This window comes from Carcharhinus amblyrhynchos, chromosome 9 (assembly GCF_965287045.1).
Source record: "Carcharhinus amblyrhynchos chromosome 9, sCarAmb.v2.hapA, whole genome shotgun sequence".
Classification (NCBI taxonomy): domain Eukaryota; kingdom Metazoa; phylum Chordata; class Chondrichthyes; order Carcharhiniformes; family Carcharhinidae; genus Carcharhinus; species Carcharhinus amblyrhynchos.
In genome coordinates this window covers 84,430,325-84,451,519 of record NC_137332.1, presented here as the reverse complement: position 1 = coordinate 84,451,519, position 21,195 = coordinate 84,430,325, and the positions used below count along the sequence as shown (strand labels likewise).

Below are 21,195 nucleotides of genomic sequence, written 5' to 3'. Positions count from 1 at the left end.
GTTCATCTGTAAAGGCAAAAGCAGCAGGTCCCGGGGAACACCATCACCTGGAGGTTCCCCTCCAAGTCAGTCAACATCCTGATTTGGAAATATATCACCGCTCCTTCACTGCTGCTGGGTAAAAGTCCTGGGACTCCCTCCCTAACAGCACTGAGGGTATACCTACACCAAATGGTCTGCTGCGGTTCAAGAAGGCAGCTCACCACCACCACCCCCTCAAGGACAATTAAGAAATGGTAATAAATGTTAACATAGCCACTGACACACACCCCCCACAAACAAATAAACTTAAAAAAAATTCCTATATTACTCGATGCCCCATTGTGTGTGTTGAAATCTGAATCCTGTCAGCAGGATATTTGACTGTAGGAACCTTCACCACTGTGGCCAATTCTGCTTCCCCCAAAATCCACAAAGAATCTGAATTTATATAGCACCTCATCGTACAACACAGCTAAAGGTGTTTCAGAGTTGCAGTCAGAGGAATAGGAGGAAGGGCTGGGGGTCTTTAGGAAGAGAGAGGCTTGAGTGAAAGGATGGAGTTTGATGGGGTGAGAGACATGCAGAGGAGGAGGGATTAAGAATGCGAGATCAGGGTGCAGGGCCTGGGTGTCTGAAGGTTCTGCTGTCAATGGTGGGATGAAGGAAGCAGCGATGGGCAGGAGAGCAGAATCAGAAGATGGAAGGTGAGCTAAGGAATGAGAATGTACAGCAGGACGCAGAGTTAGGGAGGGGTGACACCATGGAGGGAACTGGAGCACAGTGAAGTACTGTGTGCAATTCTGGTCCCCTTATTTGCGAAAGGATATATTGGCCTTGGAGGGAGTACAGAGAAGGTTCATCAGGTTGATCCTGGTGATGAGGGGGTTAGTTTATGAGGAGAGATTGAGTAGATTGGGCCTGTACTCATTGGAGTTTAGAAGGCTGAGGGGTGACCTTATAGAGACATATAAGATGATGAAGGGGCTGGATAGGGTAGACGTAGAGAGATTCTGTCCACTTAGAAAGGTAACAAGAACTAGAGGACATAGCCTCAAAATAAGGGGGAGTCAGTTTAGAACAGAGTTGAGGAGGAACTTCTTCTCTCAGAGGGTAGTGAGTCTCTGGAATTCTCTTCCCATTGAAGCAGTGGAGGCTACCTCGTTGAATATGTTTAAGTCACAGGTAGATAGATTCCTGATCAAGAAGGGAATTAAGGATTATGGGGAGAAGGCGGGTAAGTGGAACTGAACCACTATCAGATCAGCCATGATCTTATTGAATGGCGGGGCAGACTCGAGGAGCTAGATGGCCTACTCCTGCTCCTATTTCTTATGTTCTCACAAAGTCAGGGGTGATAGGTCAGTGAGGTCAGGGGGATTGTTGGAACAACACTTGTGTGACTCTAATGTATACTGGTCCCTATTGGAGGGTGTTTATTTATATATTTTAAAGTTTAAAGTTTAAAGTTTGGTGGCACGGTGGTTAGCACTGATGCCTCACTGTGCCAGGGACCCAGGTTCGATTCCTGGTTTGGGTCACTGTCTGTGTGGAGTTTGTATGTTTCTCCCCGTATCTGCGTGGGTCTCCTCTGGGTGCTCTGGTTTCCTCCCACAATCCAAAGACATGCTGGTTAAGTGCATTGGCCATGTTAAATTCTCCCTCTGAGCGCAGTGTGGCAACTAGGAGATTTTCACAGTAACTTCATTGCAGTGTTAATGTAAGCTCACATGTAACTAATAAATAAATAAAACTTTAAAAAGATCAAATGTTATGACAAAAGATATGAGCTGATGGTGTGTGGGTAACATATTAGCATTGATAGAGGATTGATTAGTTCACAGATACCAGAAAGAGGGGATAAATGATTGTTTTGGGGTTGGGGAGCTGTAATTAGTGGAGTTCTGGAACAATCAGTGCTGGGACCACAACTATTCACAATCCATATCAATGACTTGGATGAAGGGAATGAATGGAACTAATGTCCCAGTGACACTAAGATAGGTGGGAAAAGTAAGTTACCAAGAGGAGGTAGAGAGTCTGCAAACAGATAGGGACAGAGGAAGTGAGTGGCTAAACATTTGCAGTACAACCTGGGTAAATGTGAAGGTGTCCACTTTGGCAGGAAGAATAGAAAAGCAGTAAACTATTGAAATGGAGAGAGATTGTACAACTCAGTGCTACAGAGGGATCTGGCTGTCCTGGGACATCAATCACAACAAGTTAGTCTGCAACTCCAGCAAGTGATTAGGGAAACAAATGGAATGTTGGTGTTTATTACAAGGAGAATGGAATATAAAAATAGGGAAGTTTTACTGCAGCTGTACAGGGTCTCGGTGAAACCACATCTGGAATACTGTGTACAGTTTAGGTCTCCTTATTTGAAAAAGGATATCATTGTGTTAGAAACTGTTCAGAGAAGAATCACCCGACACATTCCTGGGGTGAGGGGTTACCTCATGAAGAAAAGTCGGACAGGTTGGGCCTGAACCCATTGGAGTTTAGAAGAATGAGAGGTGATCTTATTGAAACATATCAGATTGTGAGGGGACTGACAGAGTGGATACCGGGAGGATGGTGCCTCTTCTGGGGAAATGAATAGACAGAGGGACAACTGAGAAAGAAAGTGAGAGAGGAAGAGAGACAGAAAGAGCGGTAGGGAAAGACAGCAGAGGAGAGAGAGAAAGACAGGGAGACAGACGGAGAGAGAGTGAGGGGCAGACACTGACGCGTACATATGGAGGGACTGAGCGAGACTGAGACTGAGAGACAAATATACGGAGAGTGAGAGAAAGAGACCTAGGGACAGATGTCGAGAGACTGCTAGAGACAGTAACTGAGGGGCAGATGTTGAAAGACTGAGAGATACAGAGACTGAGAGAGACAGAAACTGTGGGAATGTGAGAGGCAGAGATGAGGGGCAGAGACTGAGGGGCAGATATTGAGAGGGAGAGAGAGTGAGTGAAAGAGACGGCGAGCGACGGCAAAATATCGATAGAGTGAGAGAGGCAGAGAGGGTGGAAGAGAGAAGAAGAGGAAGTGACAGGTGCTGACGTGGTTTCTCTGCGTCAGACCATTTGCAAACTGAGGAACAGGCAGTGAGACTCTCACAGGCTGCAGCTTTATAAAGCAGAGCCCAGTGAAGGGAGAGTTTATCAGTAACCAGGCACAGGGACACGAGCACACACCATGATTTCAGCCATCCAGCTGCTCTGGCCTCTGGCATTCTGCATCGCAGGTACAAATCTCTCTCCTTCCACCTTGAATATTTCCCTGCTCTCCATTTCAATCCAATTCTCCTGACTTGTGATTGAAGGGAAAATGCTGAAAGGAGAGGAACAGTCAGTGTCTCCAACAATATCTCATTGTACAGCCTCTTTCTGTGACAGTTCTTACTTCACTCTGTTTCTCTATTACCCCTCAGGTATCAGTGGAGAAATCATCATGACCCAGTCTCCCCTGGTGCTGTCAGTGAGCCTGGGCCAGACCGCCATCATCACCTGTACGGCCAGTCAATCTGTCAGTCGCTATGTTGCTTGGTACCAACAGCAAGAAGGACAGAAACCGGCTCTGCTGATCTATTCTGGAAGCGATCGATTCACAGGAGTATCCGACCGATTCACCGGCAGTTACCAATCCAACACATTCACCCTGACAATCAGCAATGTTCAGAATGAGGATGTCGCTGATTATTACTGTCAGCAACATAACAGCAAACCCTACACAGTGATACAGAGCCTTACAAAAACCCCAATACACACAGTCCCACCTCCTGTACTGACACATCCCACAGTTTTATATAATATACAATAATGGACACACAGTCCCACCTCCTGTACTGACACATCCCACAGTTTTATATAATATATAATAATTGACACACAGCACCACCTCCTGTACTGACACATCCCACAGTTTTATATAATATATAATAATGGACACACAGCACCACCTCCTGTACTGACACATCCCACAGTTTTATATAATATATAATAATGGACACACAGTCCCACCTCCTGTACTGACACATCCCACAGTTTGATATAATATATAATAATGGACACACAGTCCCACCTCCTGTACTGACACATCCCACAGTTTTATATAATATATAATAATGGACACACAGTCCCACCTCCTGTACTGACACATCCCACAGTTTTATATAATATTTAATGAACACAAGAAAGGAAACTGAACAAATTATTTGCACTGTCCACTACACACTCCAGTCCCTGTGGTGTCTACGACTCGCTGAAGGCCTCGAGTTTCCCTCTTACTCTCCATGTCCACATATGAAGAGCAGCTGAAAGATTTATCATCTCAAATTAGAATTCTCAACTCTCCCAACAAAACACAGAGATATTGAGAGAAACAGAGAGAGAGAAAGAGTGAGAGAGAAAAAGTGAAAGAAAAAGATGAGTGAGTGAGTGAGTCAGAGACAGAGGTTTTTGTACAGCTCCTCCACTGGAAGCTGTCAGTGTGCTTTACGTTCGCCAAAGGAACCAAACTCAGACTGAGTAAGTAAAGCCCAATCCTCCGTTATTAACCCTTTCAATGCTGAAACTTTCTCAAACACAAATACTGAAGAGTTGAAGGTGTTAGTGAGGAAGCTGCAGTCAATGAAATGGTTGATTGAAGAACACTGTGTAGAACAGGGAGTCCAGCTGTATTTCTTTCCTTCCATTCCCCCCTTTAAGCAGCAAGATATAAGTAAGCAGCTTTTACCCACCGTGTGGAGGAGATCTGGACGTTTGCAGACTGTGTTCACATTCCTGCAGCATGGAGTGAAATCACTCTCTAGACTCCTGTCAGTCTCAGTGTGACACACACAGGCAGAGTTTGATGTGAAGTTGAACTCTCTGTCTCACTCTCTGATATAACTGATCACAGCAGCAGCACAGTCAGACACCGAGGTGCCACCTGCCCCAGCTTTCACTCTGCTCTCTCCACTCCCTGCTTATCTCTTGCTGAAGTTCTGATGACAAACAGCCACAGCAGGGCTCACAATCCAGTGGCTTCAGTGTTCCAGGCTTTTGGGGAGACTCTCTGTTACTTTCTCTTTGGGATGAGTTCAATCCGACATTTATACCGGATCCAACATCACTGAAAATGCTGATTGTTTCATCGCTGTGTGTGGGATCTTGCTGTGTACATGTTGTGACCAGTCCTCAGACAGGGTCCCTCATTTGTTAACTTCCTGAATGGGATTCCAATTTTGTTTTCCTCCTGGGTGAGGATTAATGGCAGCATTGCTAATCACTATATCTACGTGCCGCCTCTTTTAATTTTTTAAGAGTTATTTTAACCAGGTTTTCTTGAATAAGTTCATTAGTTACTAAATAGCTGAGAAAATAATAAACATGTGAAACGCACACAGTCATGCACTGACTCGAAATGAAAAGTTAAAAGTCCAGATAGAAGTTTAAAAATATAAATCTGTCTTTGTCTTGTCAGTGAGTGTGGAGGGTGGGATGTTGCAGCCATTAAGTTAAGTGATTCCGGTCGAGCTGTCTTTGGTATTTTAGCAGTTCGTTTGGAGACTCTGGGTTCTGCAGGGTTGTTGGATCACTGTCCTTTAGATGGTGACATCTGCTGAACTTTCCCCCAGTGACACAGAGAAATCCTTTGTCTGTTTGTCTTTTGCTGGGGTGACTGGGCTGTGTCTCCTTGTTTCTGTCTCAGTCACATTCTGTCACCCCAGCACCAGTACACACAGCTCAGGGATACAGTTGGATTTTTAACCCATTTCCCTGTTGTTTCCTGAAAGGTAACAAACAAACATGTCTTTCACCCAGAATCAGTTTACTTTGAACTCAGACCATTTCCACATTCTGGGATATAACTCAACAGGAGATGGGTTTTGGATTCTGCTGAGATGTGACAATCAGTCTCCATTGTCTCCGTAACCACAGGAGATTAAAGTTCAGTTTTAGGCATTTTTTCCATCTGCATTTCTGTTTCCTGTTTGAAGAAGTCCCTGACACCTTTCAGGTGTGATATTCCATCTTCTCTCGGGTCTGGTCAGTCAAATATAATCCACATTGGAATTTTCCAGAAGGTGGTCACTTTACATTCTCGGCCATCTTGGCTCAGTCATCGTGTCATAGAGCTTTACAGAACACAAAGAGGCCCTTCAGCCCATCTGTTCTCTGCTGGTTATCAAGCACTGACCTATTCTCTTCCCATTTTCCAGCACTTGGTCCGTAGCCTTGTATGCTTTGGAATTTCAAGTGCTTATCTAAATGCTACTTAAATGAACTCCTGCCTCTACCACCCTTTCAGGCAATGAGTTCCAGATTCCCACCCATCCTCTGGGTGAAAAGGTGTTCCTCCAATCCCTCAAAATCTTCTGCTTCTACAATTAAATCCGTTGCCCCCCAGTTATTGAATCTTCTGCTAAAAGGGGAAAAATTTCTTTGTATCTACTTTATGTCTCTATGACTGTAAATTGATAGAGGGGAGTGTGCAGCGGGACCTGGGTGTCTTTGTGCACCAATCACTGTCGGTAAGGATGCAGGTACAGTAGACAGTAAAGAAGGCAAATGGCACGTTGGCCTTCATTGCGAGAGGTTTCGAGTACAGGAGCAGAAATGTGTTGTTGCAAACATACAGGGCCTTGGTGAGCCACACCTCGAGTATTGTGCGCAGTTTTGGTCTCCATTTCTGAGGAAGGATGTTCTTGCTCTCGAGGAAGGGCAGGCTAATTCTGGGGATGGTTGGACTGATGTGTGAGGAGAGATTGATGAGGTTAGGATTATTTTCGCTGGAGTCCAGGCAAATGAGGGGGTATCTCATAGAGGCTTATAAAATTCTAACAGGTCTAGACAGGATAGATACGGGGAGAATGTTCCCGATGGTTAGAGAGTCCAGAACCAGTCGCAGCCTGAGGATTCAGGGTAGACCATTTAGGAGGGAGGTGAGGAGACATTTCTTCACCCAAAAAGTGATGAGCCTGTGGAATTCATTACCATAGGAAGTAGTTGATGCCAAAACATTGAATGTATTCAGGAGGTGACTGGATATGGCACTTGGGGTGAATGGGATCAAAAGTTATGGGGAAAAAGCAGAATTAGGTTATTGAGTTGGATGATCAGCCATGATCGTAATGAAAGGTGGAGCCGGCTCAAAGGGCCAAATGGCCTCCTCCTGTTCCTATCATCTATGTTTCAGTGTCCATGTTTCCACATCTTCACAATTCTGTATTGTTGCAGTTATACAGAGCCTTGGTGAGGTCACACTGGGAATATTGTGCACAGTTTCGTTCTCCTTATCTGAGGAGTGATGTTCTTGCTTTACATGGAGTGCAGAACAGGTTTATCAGACTGAATTCTGCGATAGTGGGACTGATATACGAGGAGAGATTGAATTATTCAAAGTTTATATTCGCTGGAGTTTAGAAGAATGAGGGGGGAAACTCAAAGAAACCTATACAATTCTGAAAGGTTAGGGGGATTAGTGAGCTAAATACATGGGGTTATGGGTAAGAGTCAATGCAGACTCGATGGACGGAATGGACTCAGCATGCACTTTCGGGATTCTGTGATTCCGTGTCTGTGCTGGCCACCATGCACCTATCTATTCTAGAACAAAGAACCAAGAACAACACAGCACGGGAAACAGGCCCTTCGGCCCAACGAGCCCACGCCGCCATTTTAACATTATGAGTGCCCTCCTCTACCCATGACCTTTGTCTACACCTATTGGAGAAGATTGAGGGAAGACTAATTTAGGGACAATTTGTTACACCAATCAGCCTAAGAGCACGTTTTTGGGATGTGGGAGGAAACCGGAGCACCCGGAGAAATCCCACGCATTCATGTGGAGAATGTGCAAACTCCCACAGACACCGGCCCAAATCCATGTGTCTGCACAGCAAACAGTGATAGTCACTGAGCTGTCATGTTGCCCGTCAGATGGCCCAGTTTAAATGTACACTAACCATTTTCCAGCGCTTGATCCGTTGCCTTGTATGCTTTGGAATTTCAAGTGCTCATCTAAATGTATCTTAAATGTTGCGAAGGTTCCCACCTCCACCACCCTTTCAGGCAGTGAGTTCCAGATTCCCAACACCCTCTGGGTGAAAATATTTCCCTCCCTCAAAATGTGCTGTCTCTATAATTAAGGGAAATGGTTCCTTGTATCTGTCTTATTGCAGTTACAGTAAGATGTCGATATGCGCAATCTCCTTGGAGATTCTCTCCACTCGGAGCCACAGTGTCGACGGTAGCCATGATATGGAGATGCCGGTGTTGGACTGGGGTGTCCAATGCCGCCATCTCCACATCATTGCTGCAGTTATACAGAACCTTGGTGAGGCCACACTGGGAATATTGTTCGCAGTTTTGGTCTCCTTCTCTGAGGAAGGATGTTCTTGCAACAGAGGGAGCACAGCAAAGGTTTACCAGACTGATTCCTGGGATAATGGACTGATGTAGGAAGAGAGATTGTTTTGATTAAGGTCATATTCGCTGCAGTTCAGATGAATGAAGGGAATCACTTCGAAACCTATAAAATTGTAACAGGACTGGAAATGGCAGATGCAGGAAGGATGTTCCCAATGGTGGGACTGTCCGTGGTGGGTTCCAGAGGTGACAATCTGAGGATACGGAGTAAACCTTTTAGGACTGAGGTGAGGAGAAATTTCTTCACCCAGTGAGGGGTAAACCTGTGGAATTCACTATCACAGAAAGCAGTTGAGGCCAAAATATTGTACGTTTTCAAGAAGGAGATTTAGCTCTTGGGGTGAATGGGATCAAAGGATTTGGAGGTAAAGCAGGATCTGGCTGTTGATTGGATAATCAGCCATGATCATGAAGAATAGTAGAGTGGCCTCCTCCATCTCCTATTTTCTGTGATTCTATGCAGACCAGCATTTATTACCCATCCCTAATTGCCCTGGTGAAGATGGTGCTGAGGTGGTGGAATAACAAGAACAAAGAACAACCCAGCATGGGAAACAGGCCCTTCGGTCCAACAAACCCGTGCTGCCATCTTAACAAAGCATTCTCCTACACCTACCTTGCCCTGTGTGTATGCTAATGGTATCACTATTGTAACCAGATTCAGGGGAGAATAGTGTAGGGTCAATTTGGTACACCAATCAGCCCAAGAGCACATCTTTGGGGTGTGGGAGGAAACCGGAGCACCCGGAGGAAACCCACGCAACCACAGGGAGAATGCGCAAACTCCCACAGACACTGGCCCAAATCCATGTATCTGCACAGCTAGCAGTGCTAGTCACTGAGCTGTTGTGGTGCCCGTCTGCTGGTCCAGGTTTAAGCGCACACCACAACGTGAAGTTCTAGGCCACTCTCGAAACATCCAAGAGCAGCCCACACACGACCCACCGTGTGCATGCCCCTCATTAGACAACAAGGTGGACCGACACACCTGCGGATTAAAAGAGACAAAACATTAACATGTAGTATTACATTTCCAGTATCGTCCCGAGGCTCTGACCCTTTTTAAAAGCGTTGCCTATAACCCTCCATCCCTGTGTCACTCATGTGCCTATCTAAGTAAACCTTAAACAAGTCCAGCGTGCCTGCCTCCACCACCTTACTTGGTAGCGCATTCCATACCCCCACGACCCTCTGTGTGAAAAACCTCCCTCTAGTATCCAAATTATACTTCTCCCCCCTCACCCTTAGCTCGTGACCTCTCGTGATATTTTTCTCCAATCTAGGAAAAAGCCTGTTGACTCTATCTATACCCTTCATTATTTTATACACCTCTATCAGAACCCCCCTTAATCTTCGTCTTTCTAAGGAGAAAAGCCCCAGTTTACCCAATCTTTCCTGATACCCCAGTCCTTCCATACCAGGCAGCATCCTGGTAAACCTCCTCTGCACTCTCTCCAGGGTCTCCACGTCCTTCCGGTAGTAAGGTGACCCTTCCACTACTACTCTCTGTCTCCTGTTGCCTAGCCAGTTTGCAATCCATCTAGATACCTGTCCCTGTATCCCATGTGCTTTAACCTTTTCTACCAGCCTACCGTGAGGGACTTTGTCAAACGCCTTACTGAAATCCATATAGATCACATCAACGGCTCGCCCATCGTCAACCGTTTTTGTCACCTCCTCAAAAAATTCTACCAGATTCGTAAGGCAAGACCTCCCCTGAACAAAGCCATGTTGCGTATCCCTAATCAGATTGCAACGTTCCAAATGCTTATACATCCTATCCCTAAGAATTTTTTCCAATAATTTTCCTACCACCGATGTCAAGCTCACTGGTCTATAATTACCAGGGTTATCCCTACTGCCCTTTTTAAACAGCGGTACCACATTAGCTACCCTCCAGTCCTCTGGGACCTCACCTATGTCCAAAGAAGAGACAAAGATTTGCGTCAGAGGCCCAGCAATTTCACCTTTCACCTCCCTAAGCAGCCTGGGATAAATGCCATCAGGCCCCGGAGCTTTATCCGTTTTTATGCTACCTAAAAACCCTAACACTTCCTCCCTCGTAATGGATATCTCCTTCAACTGATCTACAGCTCCCTCCAAGACATTACAAGACACCAAACCCCTCTCCTTCGTGAATACCGACACAAAGTATTCATTCAGGATCTCCCCCATTCCCTCAGACTCGATACATAGCTCCCCTCCTTTGTCCCTAAGAGGACCTATTTTCCCTCTAACCACCCTCTTGTTCCTAATAAAGGAGTAAAATGCCTTTGGATTTTCCTTAATCCTATCAGCCAAAGCCATTTCATACCCCCTTTTCACCCTTCTAACTCCCCTTTTTAGCTCCCTCCTGCTCTCTCTATATTCCTCCAGCGCTCTCTCTGTTCCCAGTTGACGGAGTTGAGGAGGAACTTCTTCACTCAAAAGGTGGTGAATCTCTGGAATTCTCTGCCTGTTGAAGTGGTGGAGGCTGCCTCGCTAAATATTTTTAAGACGTGGGTTGATGGGTTGATAAGAGAGGGGATTAAGGGTTATGGGGAGAGGGCGGGAATGTGGAACTGAGACACGACAGATCAGCCATGATCTAATTGAATGGCGGGGCAGGCTCGAAGGGCTAGATGGCCTACTCCTGCTCCTATTTCTTATGTTCTTATGTTATGTTCTTATGTTTAGACCTAACATATGCCACTCTCTTCTTCCTGACCAAGTCCTTAATATCCCCTGTAATCCAGGGCTCTCTAATCCTGCCTTTCCCATCCTTCCTCTTTACCGGCACATGTCTTTCCTGCAACATTATCAGTTTGCCCTTGAAAGCCTCCCACTTGCCAACCGTGGACTCACCCGCTAACAACCCCTCCCAATCGGTGTCCTTCAGCTCCTTCCTAATCTGGCTATAGCTCGCCTTCCCCCAGTTCAGCACCCTCCCCTTCGGACAGCACTCATCCTTTTCCATTTTTATCCTAGAGTAGACAGACTTGTGGTCACTGATAGCCACAAGTTCGCCGACTGCAACCTCAACCACCTGCCCCGGCTCATTACCCAAAACTAAATCCAGTATAGCCCCCTCCCTAGTCGGGCTCCAAGGACCCTTCCAGCACACATTTTACAAACTCCTCCCCATCCGTATCCCCAGCTCTAAGCACCTTCCAATCCACTCCAGGAAGATTAAAGTCACCCACTACAACCACCCTATTCTTTCTGCGCCTATCTAAAATGTCTTTACAAAGACCTTCCTCCACTGCCTTTGGGCTGTTGGGTGGCCTATAGTACACCCCTAGCATAGTAATCGCTCCCTTCCTATTCCTCAACTCCACCCACAGCGACTCGACCCCTAACTCCTCCATATTATCCTCCCTCTGCACTGCTGTGATGTGCTCCTTTACTAACAACACCACCCCACCACCTCTCTTGAACCCTCCTCTGTCACACCTAAAACACTTATACCCAGGAACATTCAGCTGCCAGTCCTGCCCTTCCTTTAACCACATCTGCGTCACTGCCACCGCATCTAAATTCCTCACGAACATCAAGGCCCTAAGCTCATCCGTTTTACCCATTACACTCCTCGCATTAAAACAGACGCAATCCAACCCTCCAGGCCCACTCGGATCCTCATTTCCCCTGATAATTTTCCTTTCAACCAAACCTACCCTGTCACCCAACTCGCTCCCGATCCCAGTGCCTAATGAGCTATCATTCTCATCCCCACCAGTTCTACTATCATGAGTATCAGCCCTACCTGCTCAAGCTTTCCTCATAAGACAATCCCTTACTCGGTGAAATCAGCCTCGTGAACCTTCTCTAAGCTCTTTCCAATGGTACTATATACTTACTTGGGTAAGGAGACCAAAAGTGTTGACAATATTCCAGGTGTGATCTTTCCAACATGCTGTACAGCTGTAGTAAGACATCCCTACTTCTTAACTCATCCTCAGTGGGATGAAGAACAACATTCCATTTGCCTAATTTTTTGCTGTTCCTGGATGCAAAGACACCCAGATCACTTGATAGAATTTCTCCAGTTTACTAGTATTCTGCTCTATCTTCCTGCCAAAGTGGACAACCTCACATTTTCCTGCATTATTCTCCATCTGTCAATGTTTTCCCATTCACTGAACCTTTCTCTATTCCTTTTCAGACTCTGTATCCTCCTCACAACTTGCATTTGTACTCATAAATTTATCATCAGCAAATTTAGTGACAATCCTCTCATTCCCCTCATCCAGCTCATTAATACAGATTGTAGAGTCAAACCCCAAACAACAAACGTCTTCCTTTGTGCCAGGTATAACTCCAAGCAGCGGAGAGTTTCCTCCCTAATTCCCATCGATTCCAGTTTTGCTTGGCCTCCTTGATACCACACTTGGTCAAATACTGCCGAGACGTTAAGGGCAGTCACTCTCACCTCACCTCTGGAGTTCAGCTCTTTTGTCCATGTTTGAACCAAGGCAAACATGGACCAAGGCAAACAGAGTCACTCAGGAACTGAGTGACCCTGCTGGAACCCAGAGTCAGGGTCAATGGGCAGGTTATTGCAGAGTAAGTGCTGTTTGATATCGCTGTAGATATGTTCAGATCACATTGCTAACAATCAAGATTAGACTGAAGGGACGGGTATTGTGCAGATTGGATTTCTCTTATGTGGACAAATCATAACCAGGGAATTTCCCACATTGCCAGGTTGATGCCAATGTTGTACCTGCACTGGAACAGCTTGGCCAAGGGCATGGAATGTTCTGGAGCACGAGTCTGCAGGACATCCGGAGGAGGTTGAGATGGATCATCCACTCGGCACTTGTGGCTAAAAGTTGTTGCAAATTTGTCAGCCTTATCTTTTGGACTTTTGTGCTGGGCTCCTCCATCATTGAGGATGGGGATATTTGTGGTGCCTCCTCCTCCAGTGAGTTGTTTAATTGTCCACCACCATTCACGGCTGGATGTGACGGGACTGCAGAGCTTAGATCTGATCCATTGGTTGTGGGATGGTTTAACTCTGTCTATCACTTGCTGCTTCTGCTGTTTGGCACACAGTCTCTGTGTTGTAGCTTCGCCAGGTTAACACCTCATTTTTCAGTCTGTCTGTTGTTGCTCCTGCCATGTCCTCCTGCACTCTTCATTGAACTGAAAGCAGCAGAGAATCCACAGAAACACACTGATGCTTCAAATCCCACTCCTGAGACGGTGCTGACAGGTGCTATAGAAATGTAATTCTGTCTTTGAGCTTGGGGATTCGTGATCCTCGCCCATTGTCCGCACACTCGCACCCTTCAGAGTTCATGGGGTCATTCGGAACAGTGACCCTGTCTGACCCCTGGACACTGAGACTAATTCTAGCCTCACCCTTGACCTCAGCCCAGTGCTGGGCAGTAAGGTTTGAAATGAAATCTAGGAGCTTCTACACCGGCCAATGGGAATCCTGTGTGAAGTGTGTTGATCCAAGTCTGCTCCAATGTTCTGGGATAAAGTTCTCCTGATCTGTGTGTGATCTGAGGTTTGTTGATGCTCAACCTGTTTCCCCCAGACAGACTGAGCAATAGTTCCAGCTTCCTGATTGGTTAACATTCTGTTAAAGGGACACTGTGTCTTTAAATACTCTCACCATTAACCATTTCAGTGCTGAATTTGTAGTAACCTTCTTTACAAATGTTTCAGTTACATTGTAAAATGATTTAACCAGCTTAAAATCAAACCTTTAAAGTCACACACTGAACTAATTTGAAATCGAATGTGCCACTTTCCCTTGGATTCCATCAGCTTTTAATTTTAAACAGCATTATCCATCCTCCAGTCCACCCACACCACACCTGTAGCCACAGAGGATTGGAAAATAATGGTCAGAGTCTCTGCTATTTCTTCCCTTGCTTCACTTGGTATCCTGGGATACATTTCATCCGGCCCTGGGAATTTCTCCATTTTAACCATTTCAGTGCTGAATTTGTAGTAATGTTTTACAAATATTTCAGTAACATTGTAAAATGATTCAACCAGCTTCAAGTCAAACCTTTACCCCCAGACACTGAACTACTTTGAAACCCACTTTGTCACTTTCCCTCGGATCCCATCAGCTTCTAATTTTCAACAGCGGTACAGCATTACCCGTTCTCTGGTCCTCCCACCCTACAACTGTGGTCAGAGAGGGGATTGGAAAATTATGGTCAGAGTCTCTGCTATTTCTTCCCTTGCTTCCCTTCGCATCCTGGGATACATTTCACCCGGGCCTGGGCATTTCTCCACTTTCAAAAATGATAAGTATATTAATACCTCCTCTCTCACTAACATTACCCATCAATTATTTCACAATCTCTCTCCTTCTGAAATACAATGTCAGATTTGTCCCTCTTATTTGTAATATCTAATATAAATTGTTCATTCAGAACCATCTCTGTGCCTTTCCCCTCCACACACAAGTTACCTTTTTGCTTTCTAACCAGCCCTATTCATTTCTTAGTTATCCTCTTTGCAATATCCCATGCTATTGCTTTGTGTGAATATATTTCTATCTCCAGCTCAAATATCCTCCCACTGCTCTGAAACTGATTACCTTCAAGTCGCCGTTTCTGGTTCATTTTGGCAAATTCCAGTTTAATGAAATTGGCCTTTCCCCAATTTAAAACTTTTACCCTTGATCGATCTTTCCTCTTTTCCATAACGACTCTAAATCGTTAACTTTATGATGATCAGTGTTACCCAAATGTTCCCCCACCGTTACAACTTCCAGCGACCCAGATTTGTTCCCTCAAACTACCCAAAACTGCCCCTTCTCTTCTTGGGATTGTTCCGTACTGGTTAAAAAAGTTCCCTGGAATAGATTTTCAGAATTGTGCAACGTTGAAACATTAACATTGATTTGATCCCAGTTAATATTCGGGATGTTGAAAGCCTGAAAATGACAGTGATTAAAATTCCTTCTCTTCTCTTCCAGCCCGTGAGAATTCACAACCCACACTGACCCTGCTGCCCCCCTCCCCAGAGGAGGTCAAGACCAAGGGCACTGCCACCCTGGTGTGCCTTGCCGATCACTTCTATCCTGATGAGGTGGAGGTGAAGTGGAAGAAGGATGGTGCAGCCATTTCCAACGGGGTTCAGACCAGCAACTACCTGCGAGCTTCGGACAACACCTACAGCGTCAGCAGCCTGCTGACCCTCTCTGGCTCTGACTGGGAGTCCAACGCTCGCTTCTCCTGTGCCCTCACCCACGTGAGCCTCTCCTCTCCTCTCAGCAAGAGTGTCAGGAGTTCAGAATGTGCCTAGAGTGTTAGAGACAGTCCACAGAGGAGACACAACTTGGAATAGAACAGGGGTGAGCTGGGAGGACAAAGGTCACTGTCAGCATTGAATTACAGCTCTGTTCCTTCTCGGGACTGAGTCTGAGACACTTCTGAGGGTCAGGGGTTGAGGCACGATATTGAGATGGTGCTAAGGGAGCTTTACTCTGTACCTAACCCTGTGCTGTTCCTTTCCTGGGAGTGTTTGATGGGGACAGTGTGGATTTGTGATAACAAGTAAAACCTCTCGAAGATGCTGAAGACTGTCAGCTGTACAGAAATAATGTGACCCTCTGAAGTATCTGCTTCAGTAAACCAGACCTCCTTCCTGCTCACCCTGCAGTTACAATTGAAGCTTTAGTCACTATTTAAAGGGACAGGATTCTCATGTTATTGAGAAAATCTCCACAAGTGTTTTAATAAACCTCCATTCTCCCTGTGAATTTCTCCAGCTTCCTCTGGCTGGGCTGTTTATTCAAGTCTTTTTTCTGTCAATGTCAATGTGTAAAAGGTAATAAACATGAAGAATATTCAGTATATGTCTGGTGAGTGCTTTGGAAATGTCCCACCTCCCCATCAGCTGATTGGCTGCATTTCACCAAGTGATTGTCCTGATTGGCTGTTTGGACTGTCAATCAATGACACATCAGCAGAAGATTGGATTCCGATCCAATGATCAATCATTTGAAAATGGTCAGTTTGATCTGGAATCTCTTGAGTGACAAGATTGAAAACAGAAAAAAAACTGAAAGTTGCTGGGATTAAATCATCACAATCACAATTCTGATCTTTAATCTGTTGTTATGGAGACAATGGAGTCTGATTGTCACATCTCAGCAGACATCCAAAACCCATCTCCTGTTGAGTTATATCTGAGAATGTGGAAATGGTCTGAGGTCAAAGGAAACTGACTCTGGGGTGAAATGAAGTTGCTGTGATTAAATCATTACAGTCAAAATCCTCCACCGCATATTCACCACCTTCCCTTGACCTTACCATCTCACATGGTCTCACTGCTGCCATAATTTCAATCAGAGATCAGAACATCTCTGATCATTTCCTTGTATCACTCCCCAGCCATATCCCCCTTCCACACCCCCAAACCCACCCCCTTCTGTATCCATCCCTGCAAAAACCTATTCCACAATACACTTACAACTGCACTTTCCAAATCCCAACTATCGGCAACTTGATTTTACATGAAGCCAGTTTATTCTCAGACCAGCCCAGCAGAGAGACAACCTGTTTGTTTCTCCACACCCAACTCTTCCAAACTGTGTCCATTGATCATTGGACCAATGATCATCACCTGTCTTGAACAATCTAATTGGATGAAGAATATAAATATCAAAGGATGCAATGGCGAGCACATTGACAAAGGCTGAGTTGGTGAAAATGCCAGTTTGGAAACAGGGAGGGATGGTAGCACAATAACAATGTTACAGGCCTGGGGAACCCAAATGGGATTTGGGTTCAAATCCCATTATGACACTGGGAGGAATTTGAACTCTTTCCATTCCAGGATACTGGTATTGGACAAGGTAATATGCTGTGGTCCTCAAACTGTTATGGAACTGTAATATTTTCATCCCACTTTCTTCAAAGACAACAGATTTAAATGAAACAAAACCATCATAAACCCTGCCATTTGTAGACACAATGACAAAGCAAAACATGCACTTTTTCTTTATAACGTCCCAACATAATTAATAATTTCTTGGAACAAGCATGTTTATCTGTAAAGCAGTTGATAATTAGTGACTCGTGTTAAGTCTTTGTATCTTGGAGATCTCCCTTCTCTTGAACACTGTATTTATAAGAACATAAGAAATAGGAGCAGGAGTAGGCCATCTGGCCCTTTGAGCCTGCCCCGCCATTCAATAAGATCATGGCTGATCTGTCGTGTCTCAGTTCCACATTCCCGCCCTCTCCCCATAACCCTTAATCCCCTCACTTATCAAAAACCCATCAACCCGCGTCTTAAAAATATTTAGCGAGGCAGCCTCCACCACCTCAATGGGCAGAGAATTCCAGAAATTCACCACCCTTTGAGTGAAGAAGTTCCTCCTCAACTCCGTTCTAAACCGCCCCACCTTTATCTTGAGGCTGTGTCCCCTAGTCCTACTGTCCTTTCTGAGCGGGAAGAGTCTCTCCACCTCTATCCTATCCATCCCATTCATCATCTTATACGTCTCAATGAGATCTCCCCTCATTCTTCTAAACTCTAACGAGTACAAGCCTAGTTTATTCAGCTTCTCCTCATAGCTCAACCCCCTCAACTCCGGTATCAGCCTAGTAAACCTCCTCTGCACTCCCTCCAAGGCCAAAATATCCTTGCGTAAGTACGGCGCCCAAAACTGCACACAGTACTCCAGCTGCGGCCTCACCAATGCCCTATACAGCCGCAGCAAGACCTCCCTACTTTTATATTCAATCCCCCTCGCTATGAATGCCAACATCCCATTCGCCTTCCTGACCACCTGCTGCACCTGCAGGCTGGGTTTTTGCGACCCATGCACAAGGACCCCGAGGTCCCTTTGCACCGTCGCCTGCTGCAGTTTTTCGCCATGTAAGTAATAGTCCTTCCTACCATTATTCCTACCAAAGTGGACTACCTCGCACTTGCCAACATTAAATTCCATTTGCCATTTCCTGGCCCATTCGCCCAGCCTATCTAGATCCTTCTGCAGACTTTCCACACCTTCCACATAATTTGCCGTTCCACCAATCTTGGTGTCATCAGCAAATTTCGACACCATACACTCGGTTCCCTCCTCCAGATCATCTATATAAATGGTAAATAGCTGGGACCCCAGCACCGACCCCTGGGGCACTCCACTAGTCACCAACCGCCAATCCGAATAGCACCCATTGACCTCCACTCTCTGCCTCCTATTTGACAACCAATCCTCTATCTATTATGTGAGCGAAGTCTATTCTTAGCCCTTTTCCGCTGCATTATCTTGGACATTATCCCATGGAGAACAATGAGTGCTTTTCACAACTCTTCTTGGATTCTCAAATTAAAGGGTAACATTTCGTATTCTTTCCCACCAAGAATATGATGAATCCTGTGCTGCTCAAAAACCTACCCAGAAGATTGGCATGTGAAGCATCACTAATTTCACATAGAAACATGGAAGCTAGGAGGAGGAGGAGGCCATTTGGCCCTTTGATCCTCTTCCACCATTCATTATGATCATGGCTGATCATCCAACTCAACAGCATTCCTCGTGTATCCTTTGATCCTTTGATCCCTTCCACTTCAAGTGCTTTATCGAACTGAATCAGGAACGATGCAGCAGAGGCACAGGCCCTTCAGCCCACCAAGCCTATGCCAATCACATTGTTCTATCTAGACCCTGTATCCCTCTATACTCTGCCTGTTCATGTTTCTATCTTGGAAAGTCTTAAATATTGCTAACATAACTGCCTCAACCATCTTACTTGGCACTGCATTCCAGGCCACCACTACCCTCTGTGTGAAAGACTTCCACTGCACACCTCTACTGAACTTTTTCCCCGTTCCTTAAACTTGTGCCCCCTTGTAATTGGGAATAAAGCTTCCAACTCTCCACCTTATCTTTGCCCCTCATTATTTTATAAACTTCTATCAGGTGCCCCTCAGCCTCTGTCTTTCCCGGGACAACAGTCCCAGTTTGTTCAATCTCTCCTCAAAGCTAATGCCCTCCATACCAGGCAACATCCTGGCAAACCTTTTCTGTACTCCCTCGAAAGCCACCACGTTCTTCCAGTAGTGTGGCGACCAGAATTGAACAAAGTATTCCCAATGTGACCTAGTCAACGTTTTGTATAACTGGAACATAATTTGCCAACCTTTATACTCAATGCCCCAGTCGATGAAGGTGAGCATGTTATATGCTTTCTTCACCACCTTTTCCACCTGTCCTGCCACTTTTAAGGATCTGTGCACCTCGACTCCCAGATCTCTCTGTGTGTCTATGCTCCTGATAGTTTTGCCATTTATTTTATAGCTCCCACCTGAATTGGATCCACCAAAATGCATCATCTCACATTTATCTGGATTAAATTCTATCTGCCAATTCTCCACCCAATTTTCCAGCCTATCTGTATCCTGCTATATTCTCTGATAATCTTCATCACTTTCCGCAACTCCAGCAATCTTAGTATCATCTGCAAACTTGTTAATCAGACCAACTATATTTTCTTCCAAGTCACTTGTATATATTACAAACAATAGAAGTCCCAGCACTGATCCCTGCTCAAGACCACTAGTTACAGACTGCTTCTTGAAAGCATACAAGGTTTTGGCCTCAACTGCTTTCTATGGTAGCAAATTCCACAGGCTGACCATGTTCTGGGTGAAGAAATTTCTCCTTATCTCTGTCCTAAACACTCTATCCTTGATCCTCAGACTGTGAACCCTGGTTCTGGACATCCCCACCATTGGGTATATCCTTTCTGCTTCTTACCACCCATCTCACCTGGTTCAGTCAGGGCTGGGAACTTGAGTGTGGGTTTCTCCAAGTTTAGTTCCCTCAATGTTTAGTTTGCTATCAGAGCTTCCCCTCTGTCCTGGCCTGCTTCATCATGTACTCTGCTCCAACACCTCACAACTGGCATCAGGTCTGGGCTGAATACACAGGTCAACTGTCCAATCAAAATTCTCCAAGGACCCCTTTCTTCCTTGGACACTGGATCTCCTTTTTGTGAGGATCTGACCACATTTATTGGGATGGGATGAACATTTCCCAAATGATTGTCGGTTCAATGTCACACCTAAATTCTTTTGCTTCCTGTTTTAACCGATGTGTTTAAAAGCTCCTGAAGCCTGGCTTCCAGCCTGGAATTCCTTCTTGATTTTATTGATCAATTTCGACAAAACTTCCCCACTGAACATGCAAGATAAAGATTCCTGCTGCTCTCTCCTTCTGACACCAATAGAACATCGCAGAGTTTGTTTTTATCTGGAAACAATCCATTTTCAACAGGGCCGACCTCAGAGAGAAATACCAAGAGCAAAGAAAATTAAAACACAGGAACAGGCCCTTCAGCCCTCCAAGCTTGCACTGACTATGCTGCCCGACTTAACTAAAACACTTACCCTTCTGGGACTATATCCCTCTATTCCCCTCCTCTTCATATAGTCGTCAAGACGCCCCTTAAAAGTCACTATCGTATCCGCTTCCATTACCTCCCCCAGCAACGAGTTCCAAGCACCCACTACTCCCTGTGTAATAAATCTGCCTCATACATTCCTTTAAACCTTGCCCCTTGCACCATAAACCTATGCCCCCTAGTAATTGACTTTTTTATCCTGGGATAAAGCTTCTGACTATCCACTATGTCCACACCTCTCATAATCTTGTAGACCTCTATCAGGTCTCCCCTCAACCTCCGTTGCTCCAGTGACAGCAAGCTAAGTTTCTCCAACATCTCCTCACAGCTAATGCCCTCCATATCAGGCAACATCCTGTTAAATCTTTTCTGTACCGTCTCCAAGGCCTCCACATTCTTCTGGTAGTGCGGCAACCAGAATTGAACACAAAATTCTCGGTGCA

The 21,195-nt window shown here is 45.4% G+C and overlaps 1 gene segment (V, D, J or C); it reads left to right on the top strand.

Annotated features, from left to right (window-relative positions):
* Positions 1-3,168: 3,168 nt before the first annotated feature.
* Positions 3,169-15,638, top strand: LOC145348445 (Ig kappa chain V region Mem5-like). The segment is given in 4 exon segments: positions 3,169-3,217; positions 3,404-3,705; positions 4,454-4,499; positions 15,310-15,638. Coding segments are annotated over 4 exon segments (726 nt in total).
* The last annotated feature ends 5,557 nt before the right edge of the window (positions 15,639-21,195 follow it).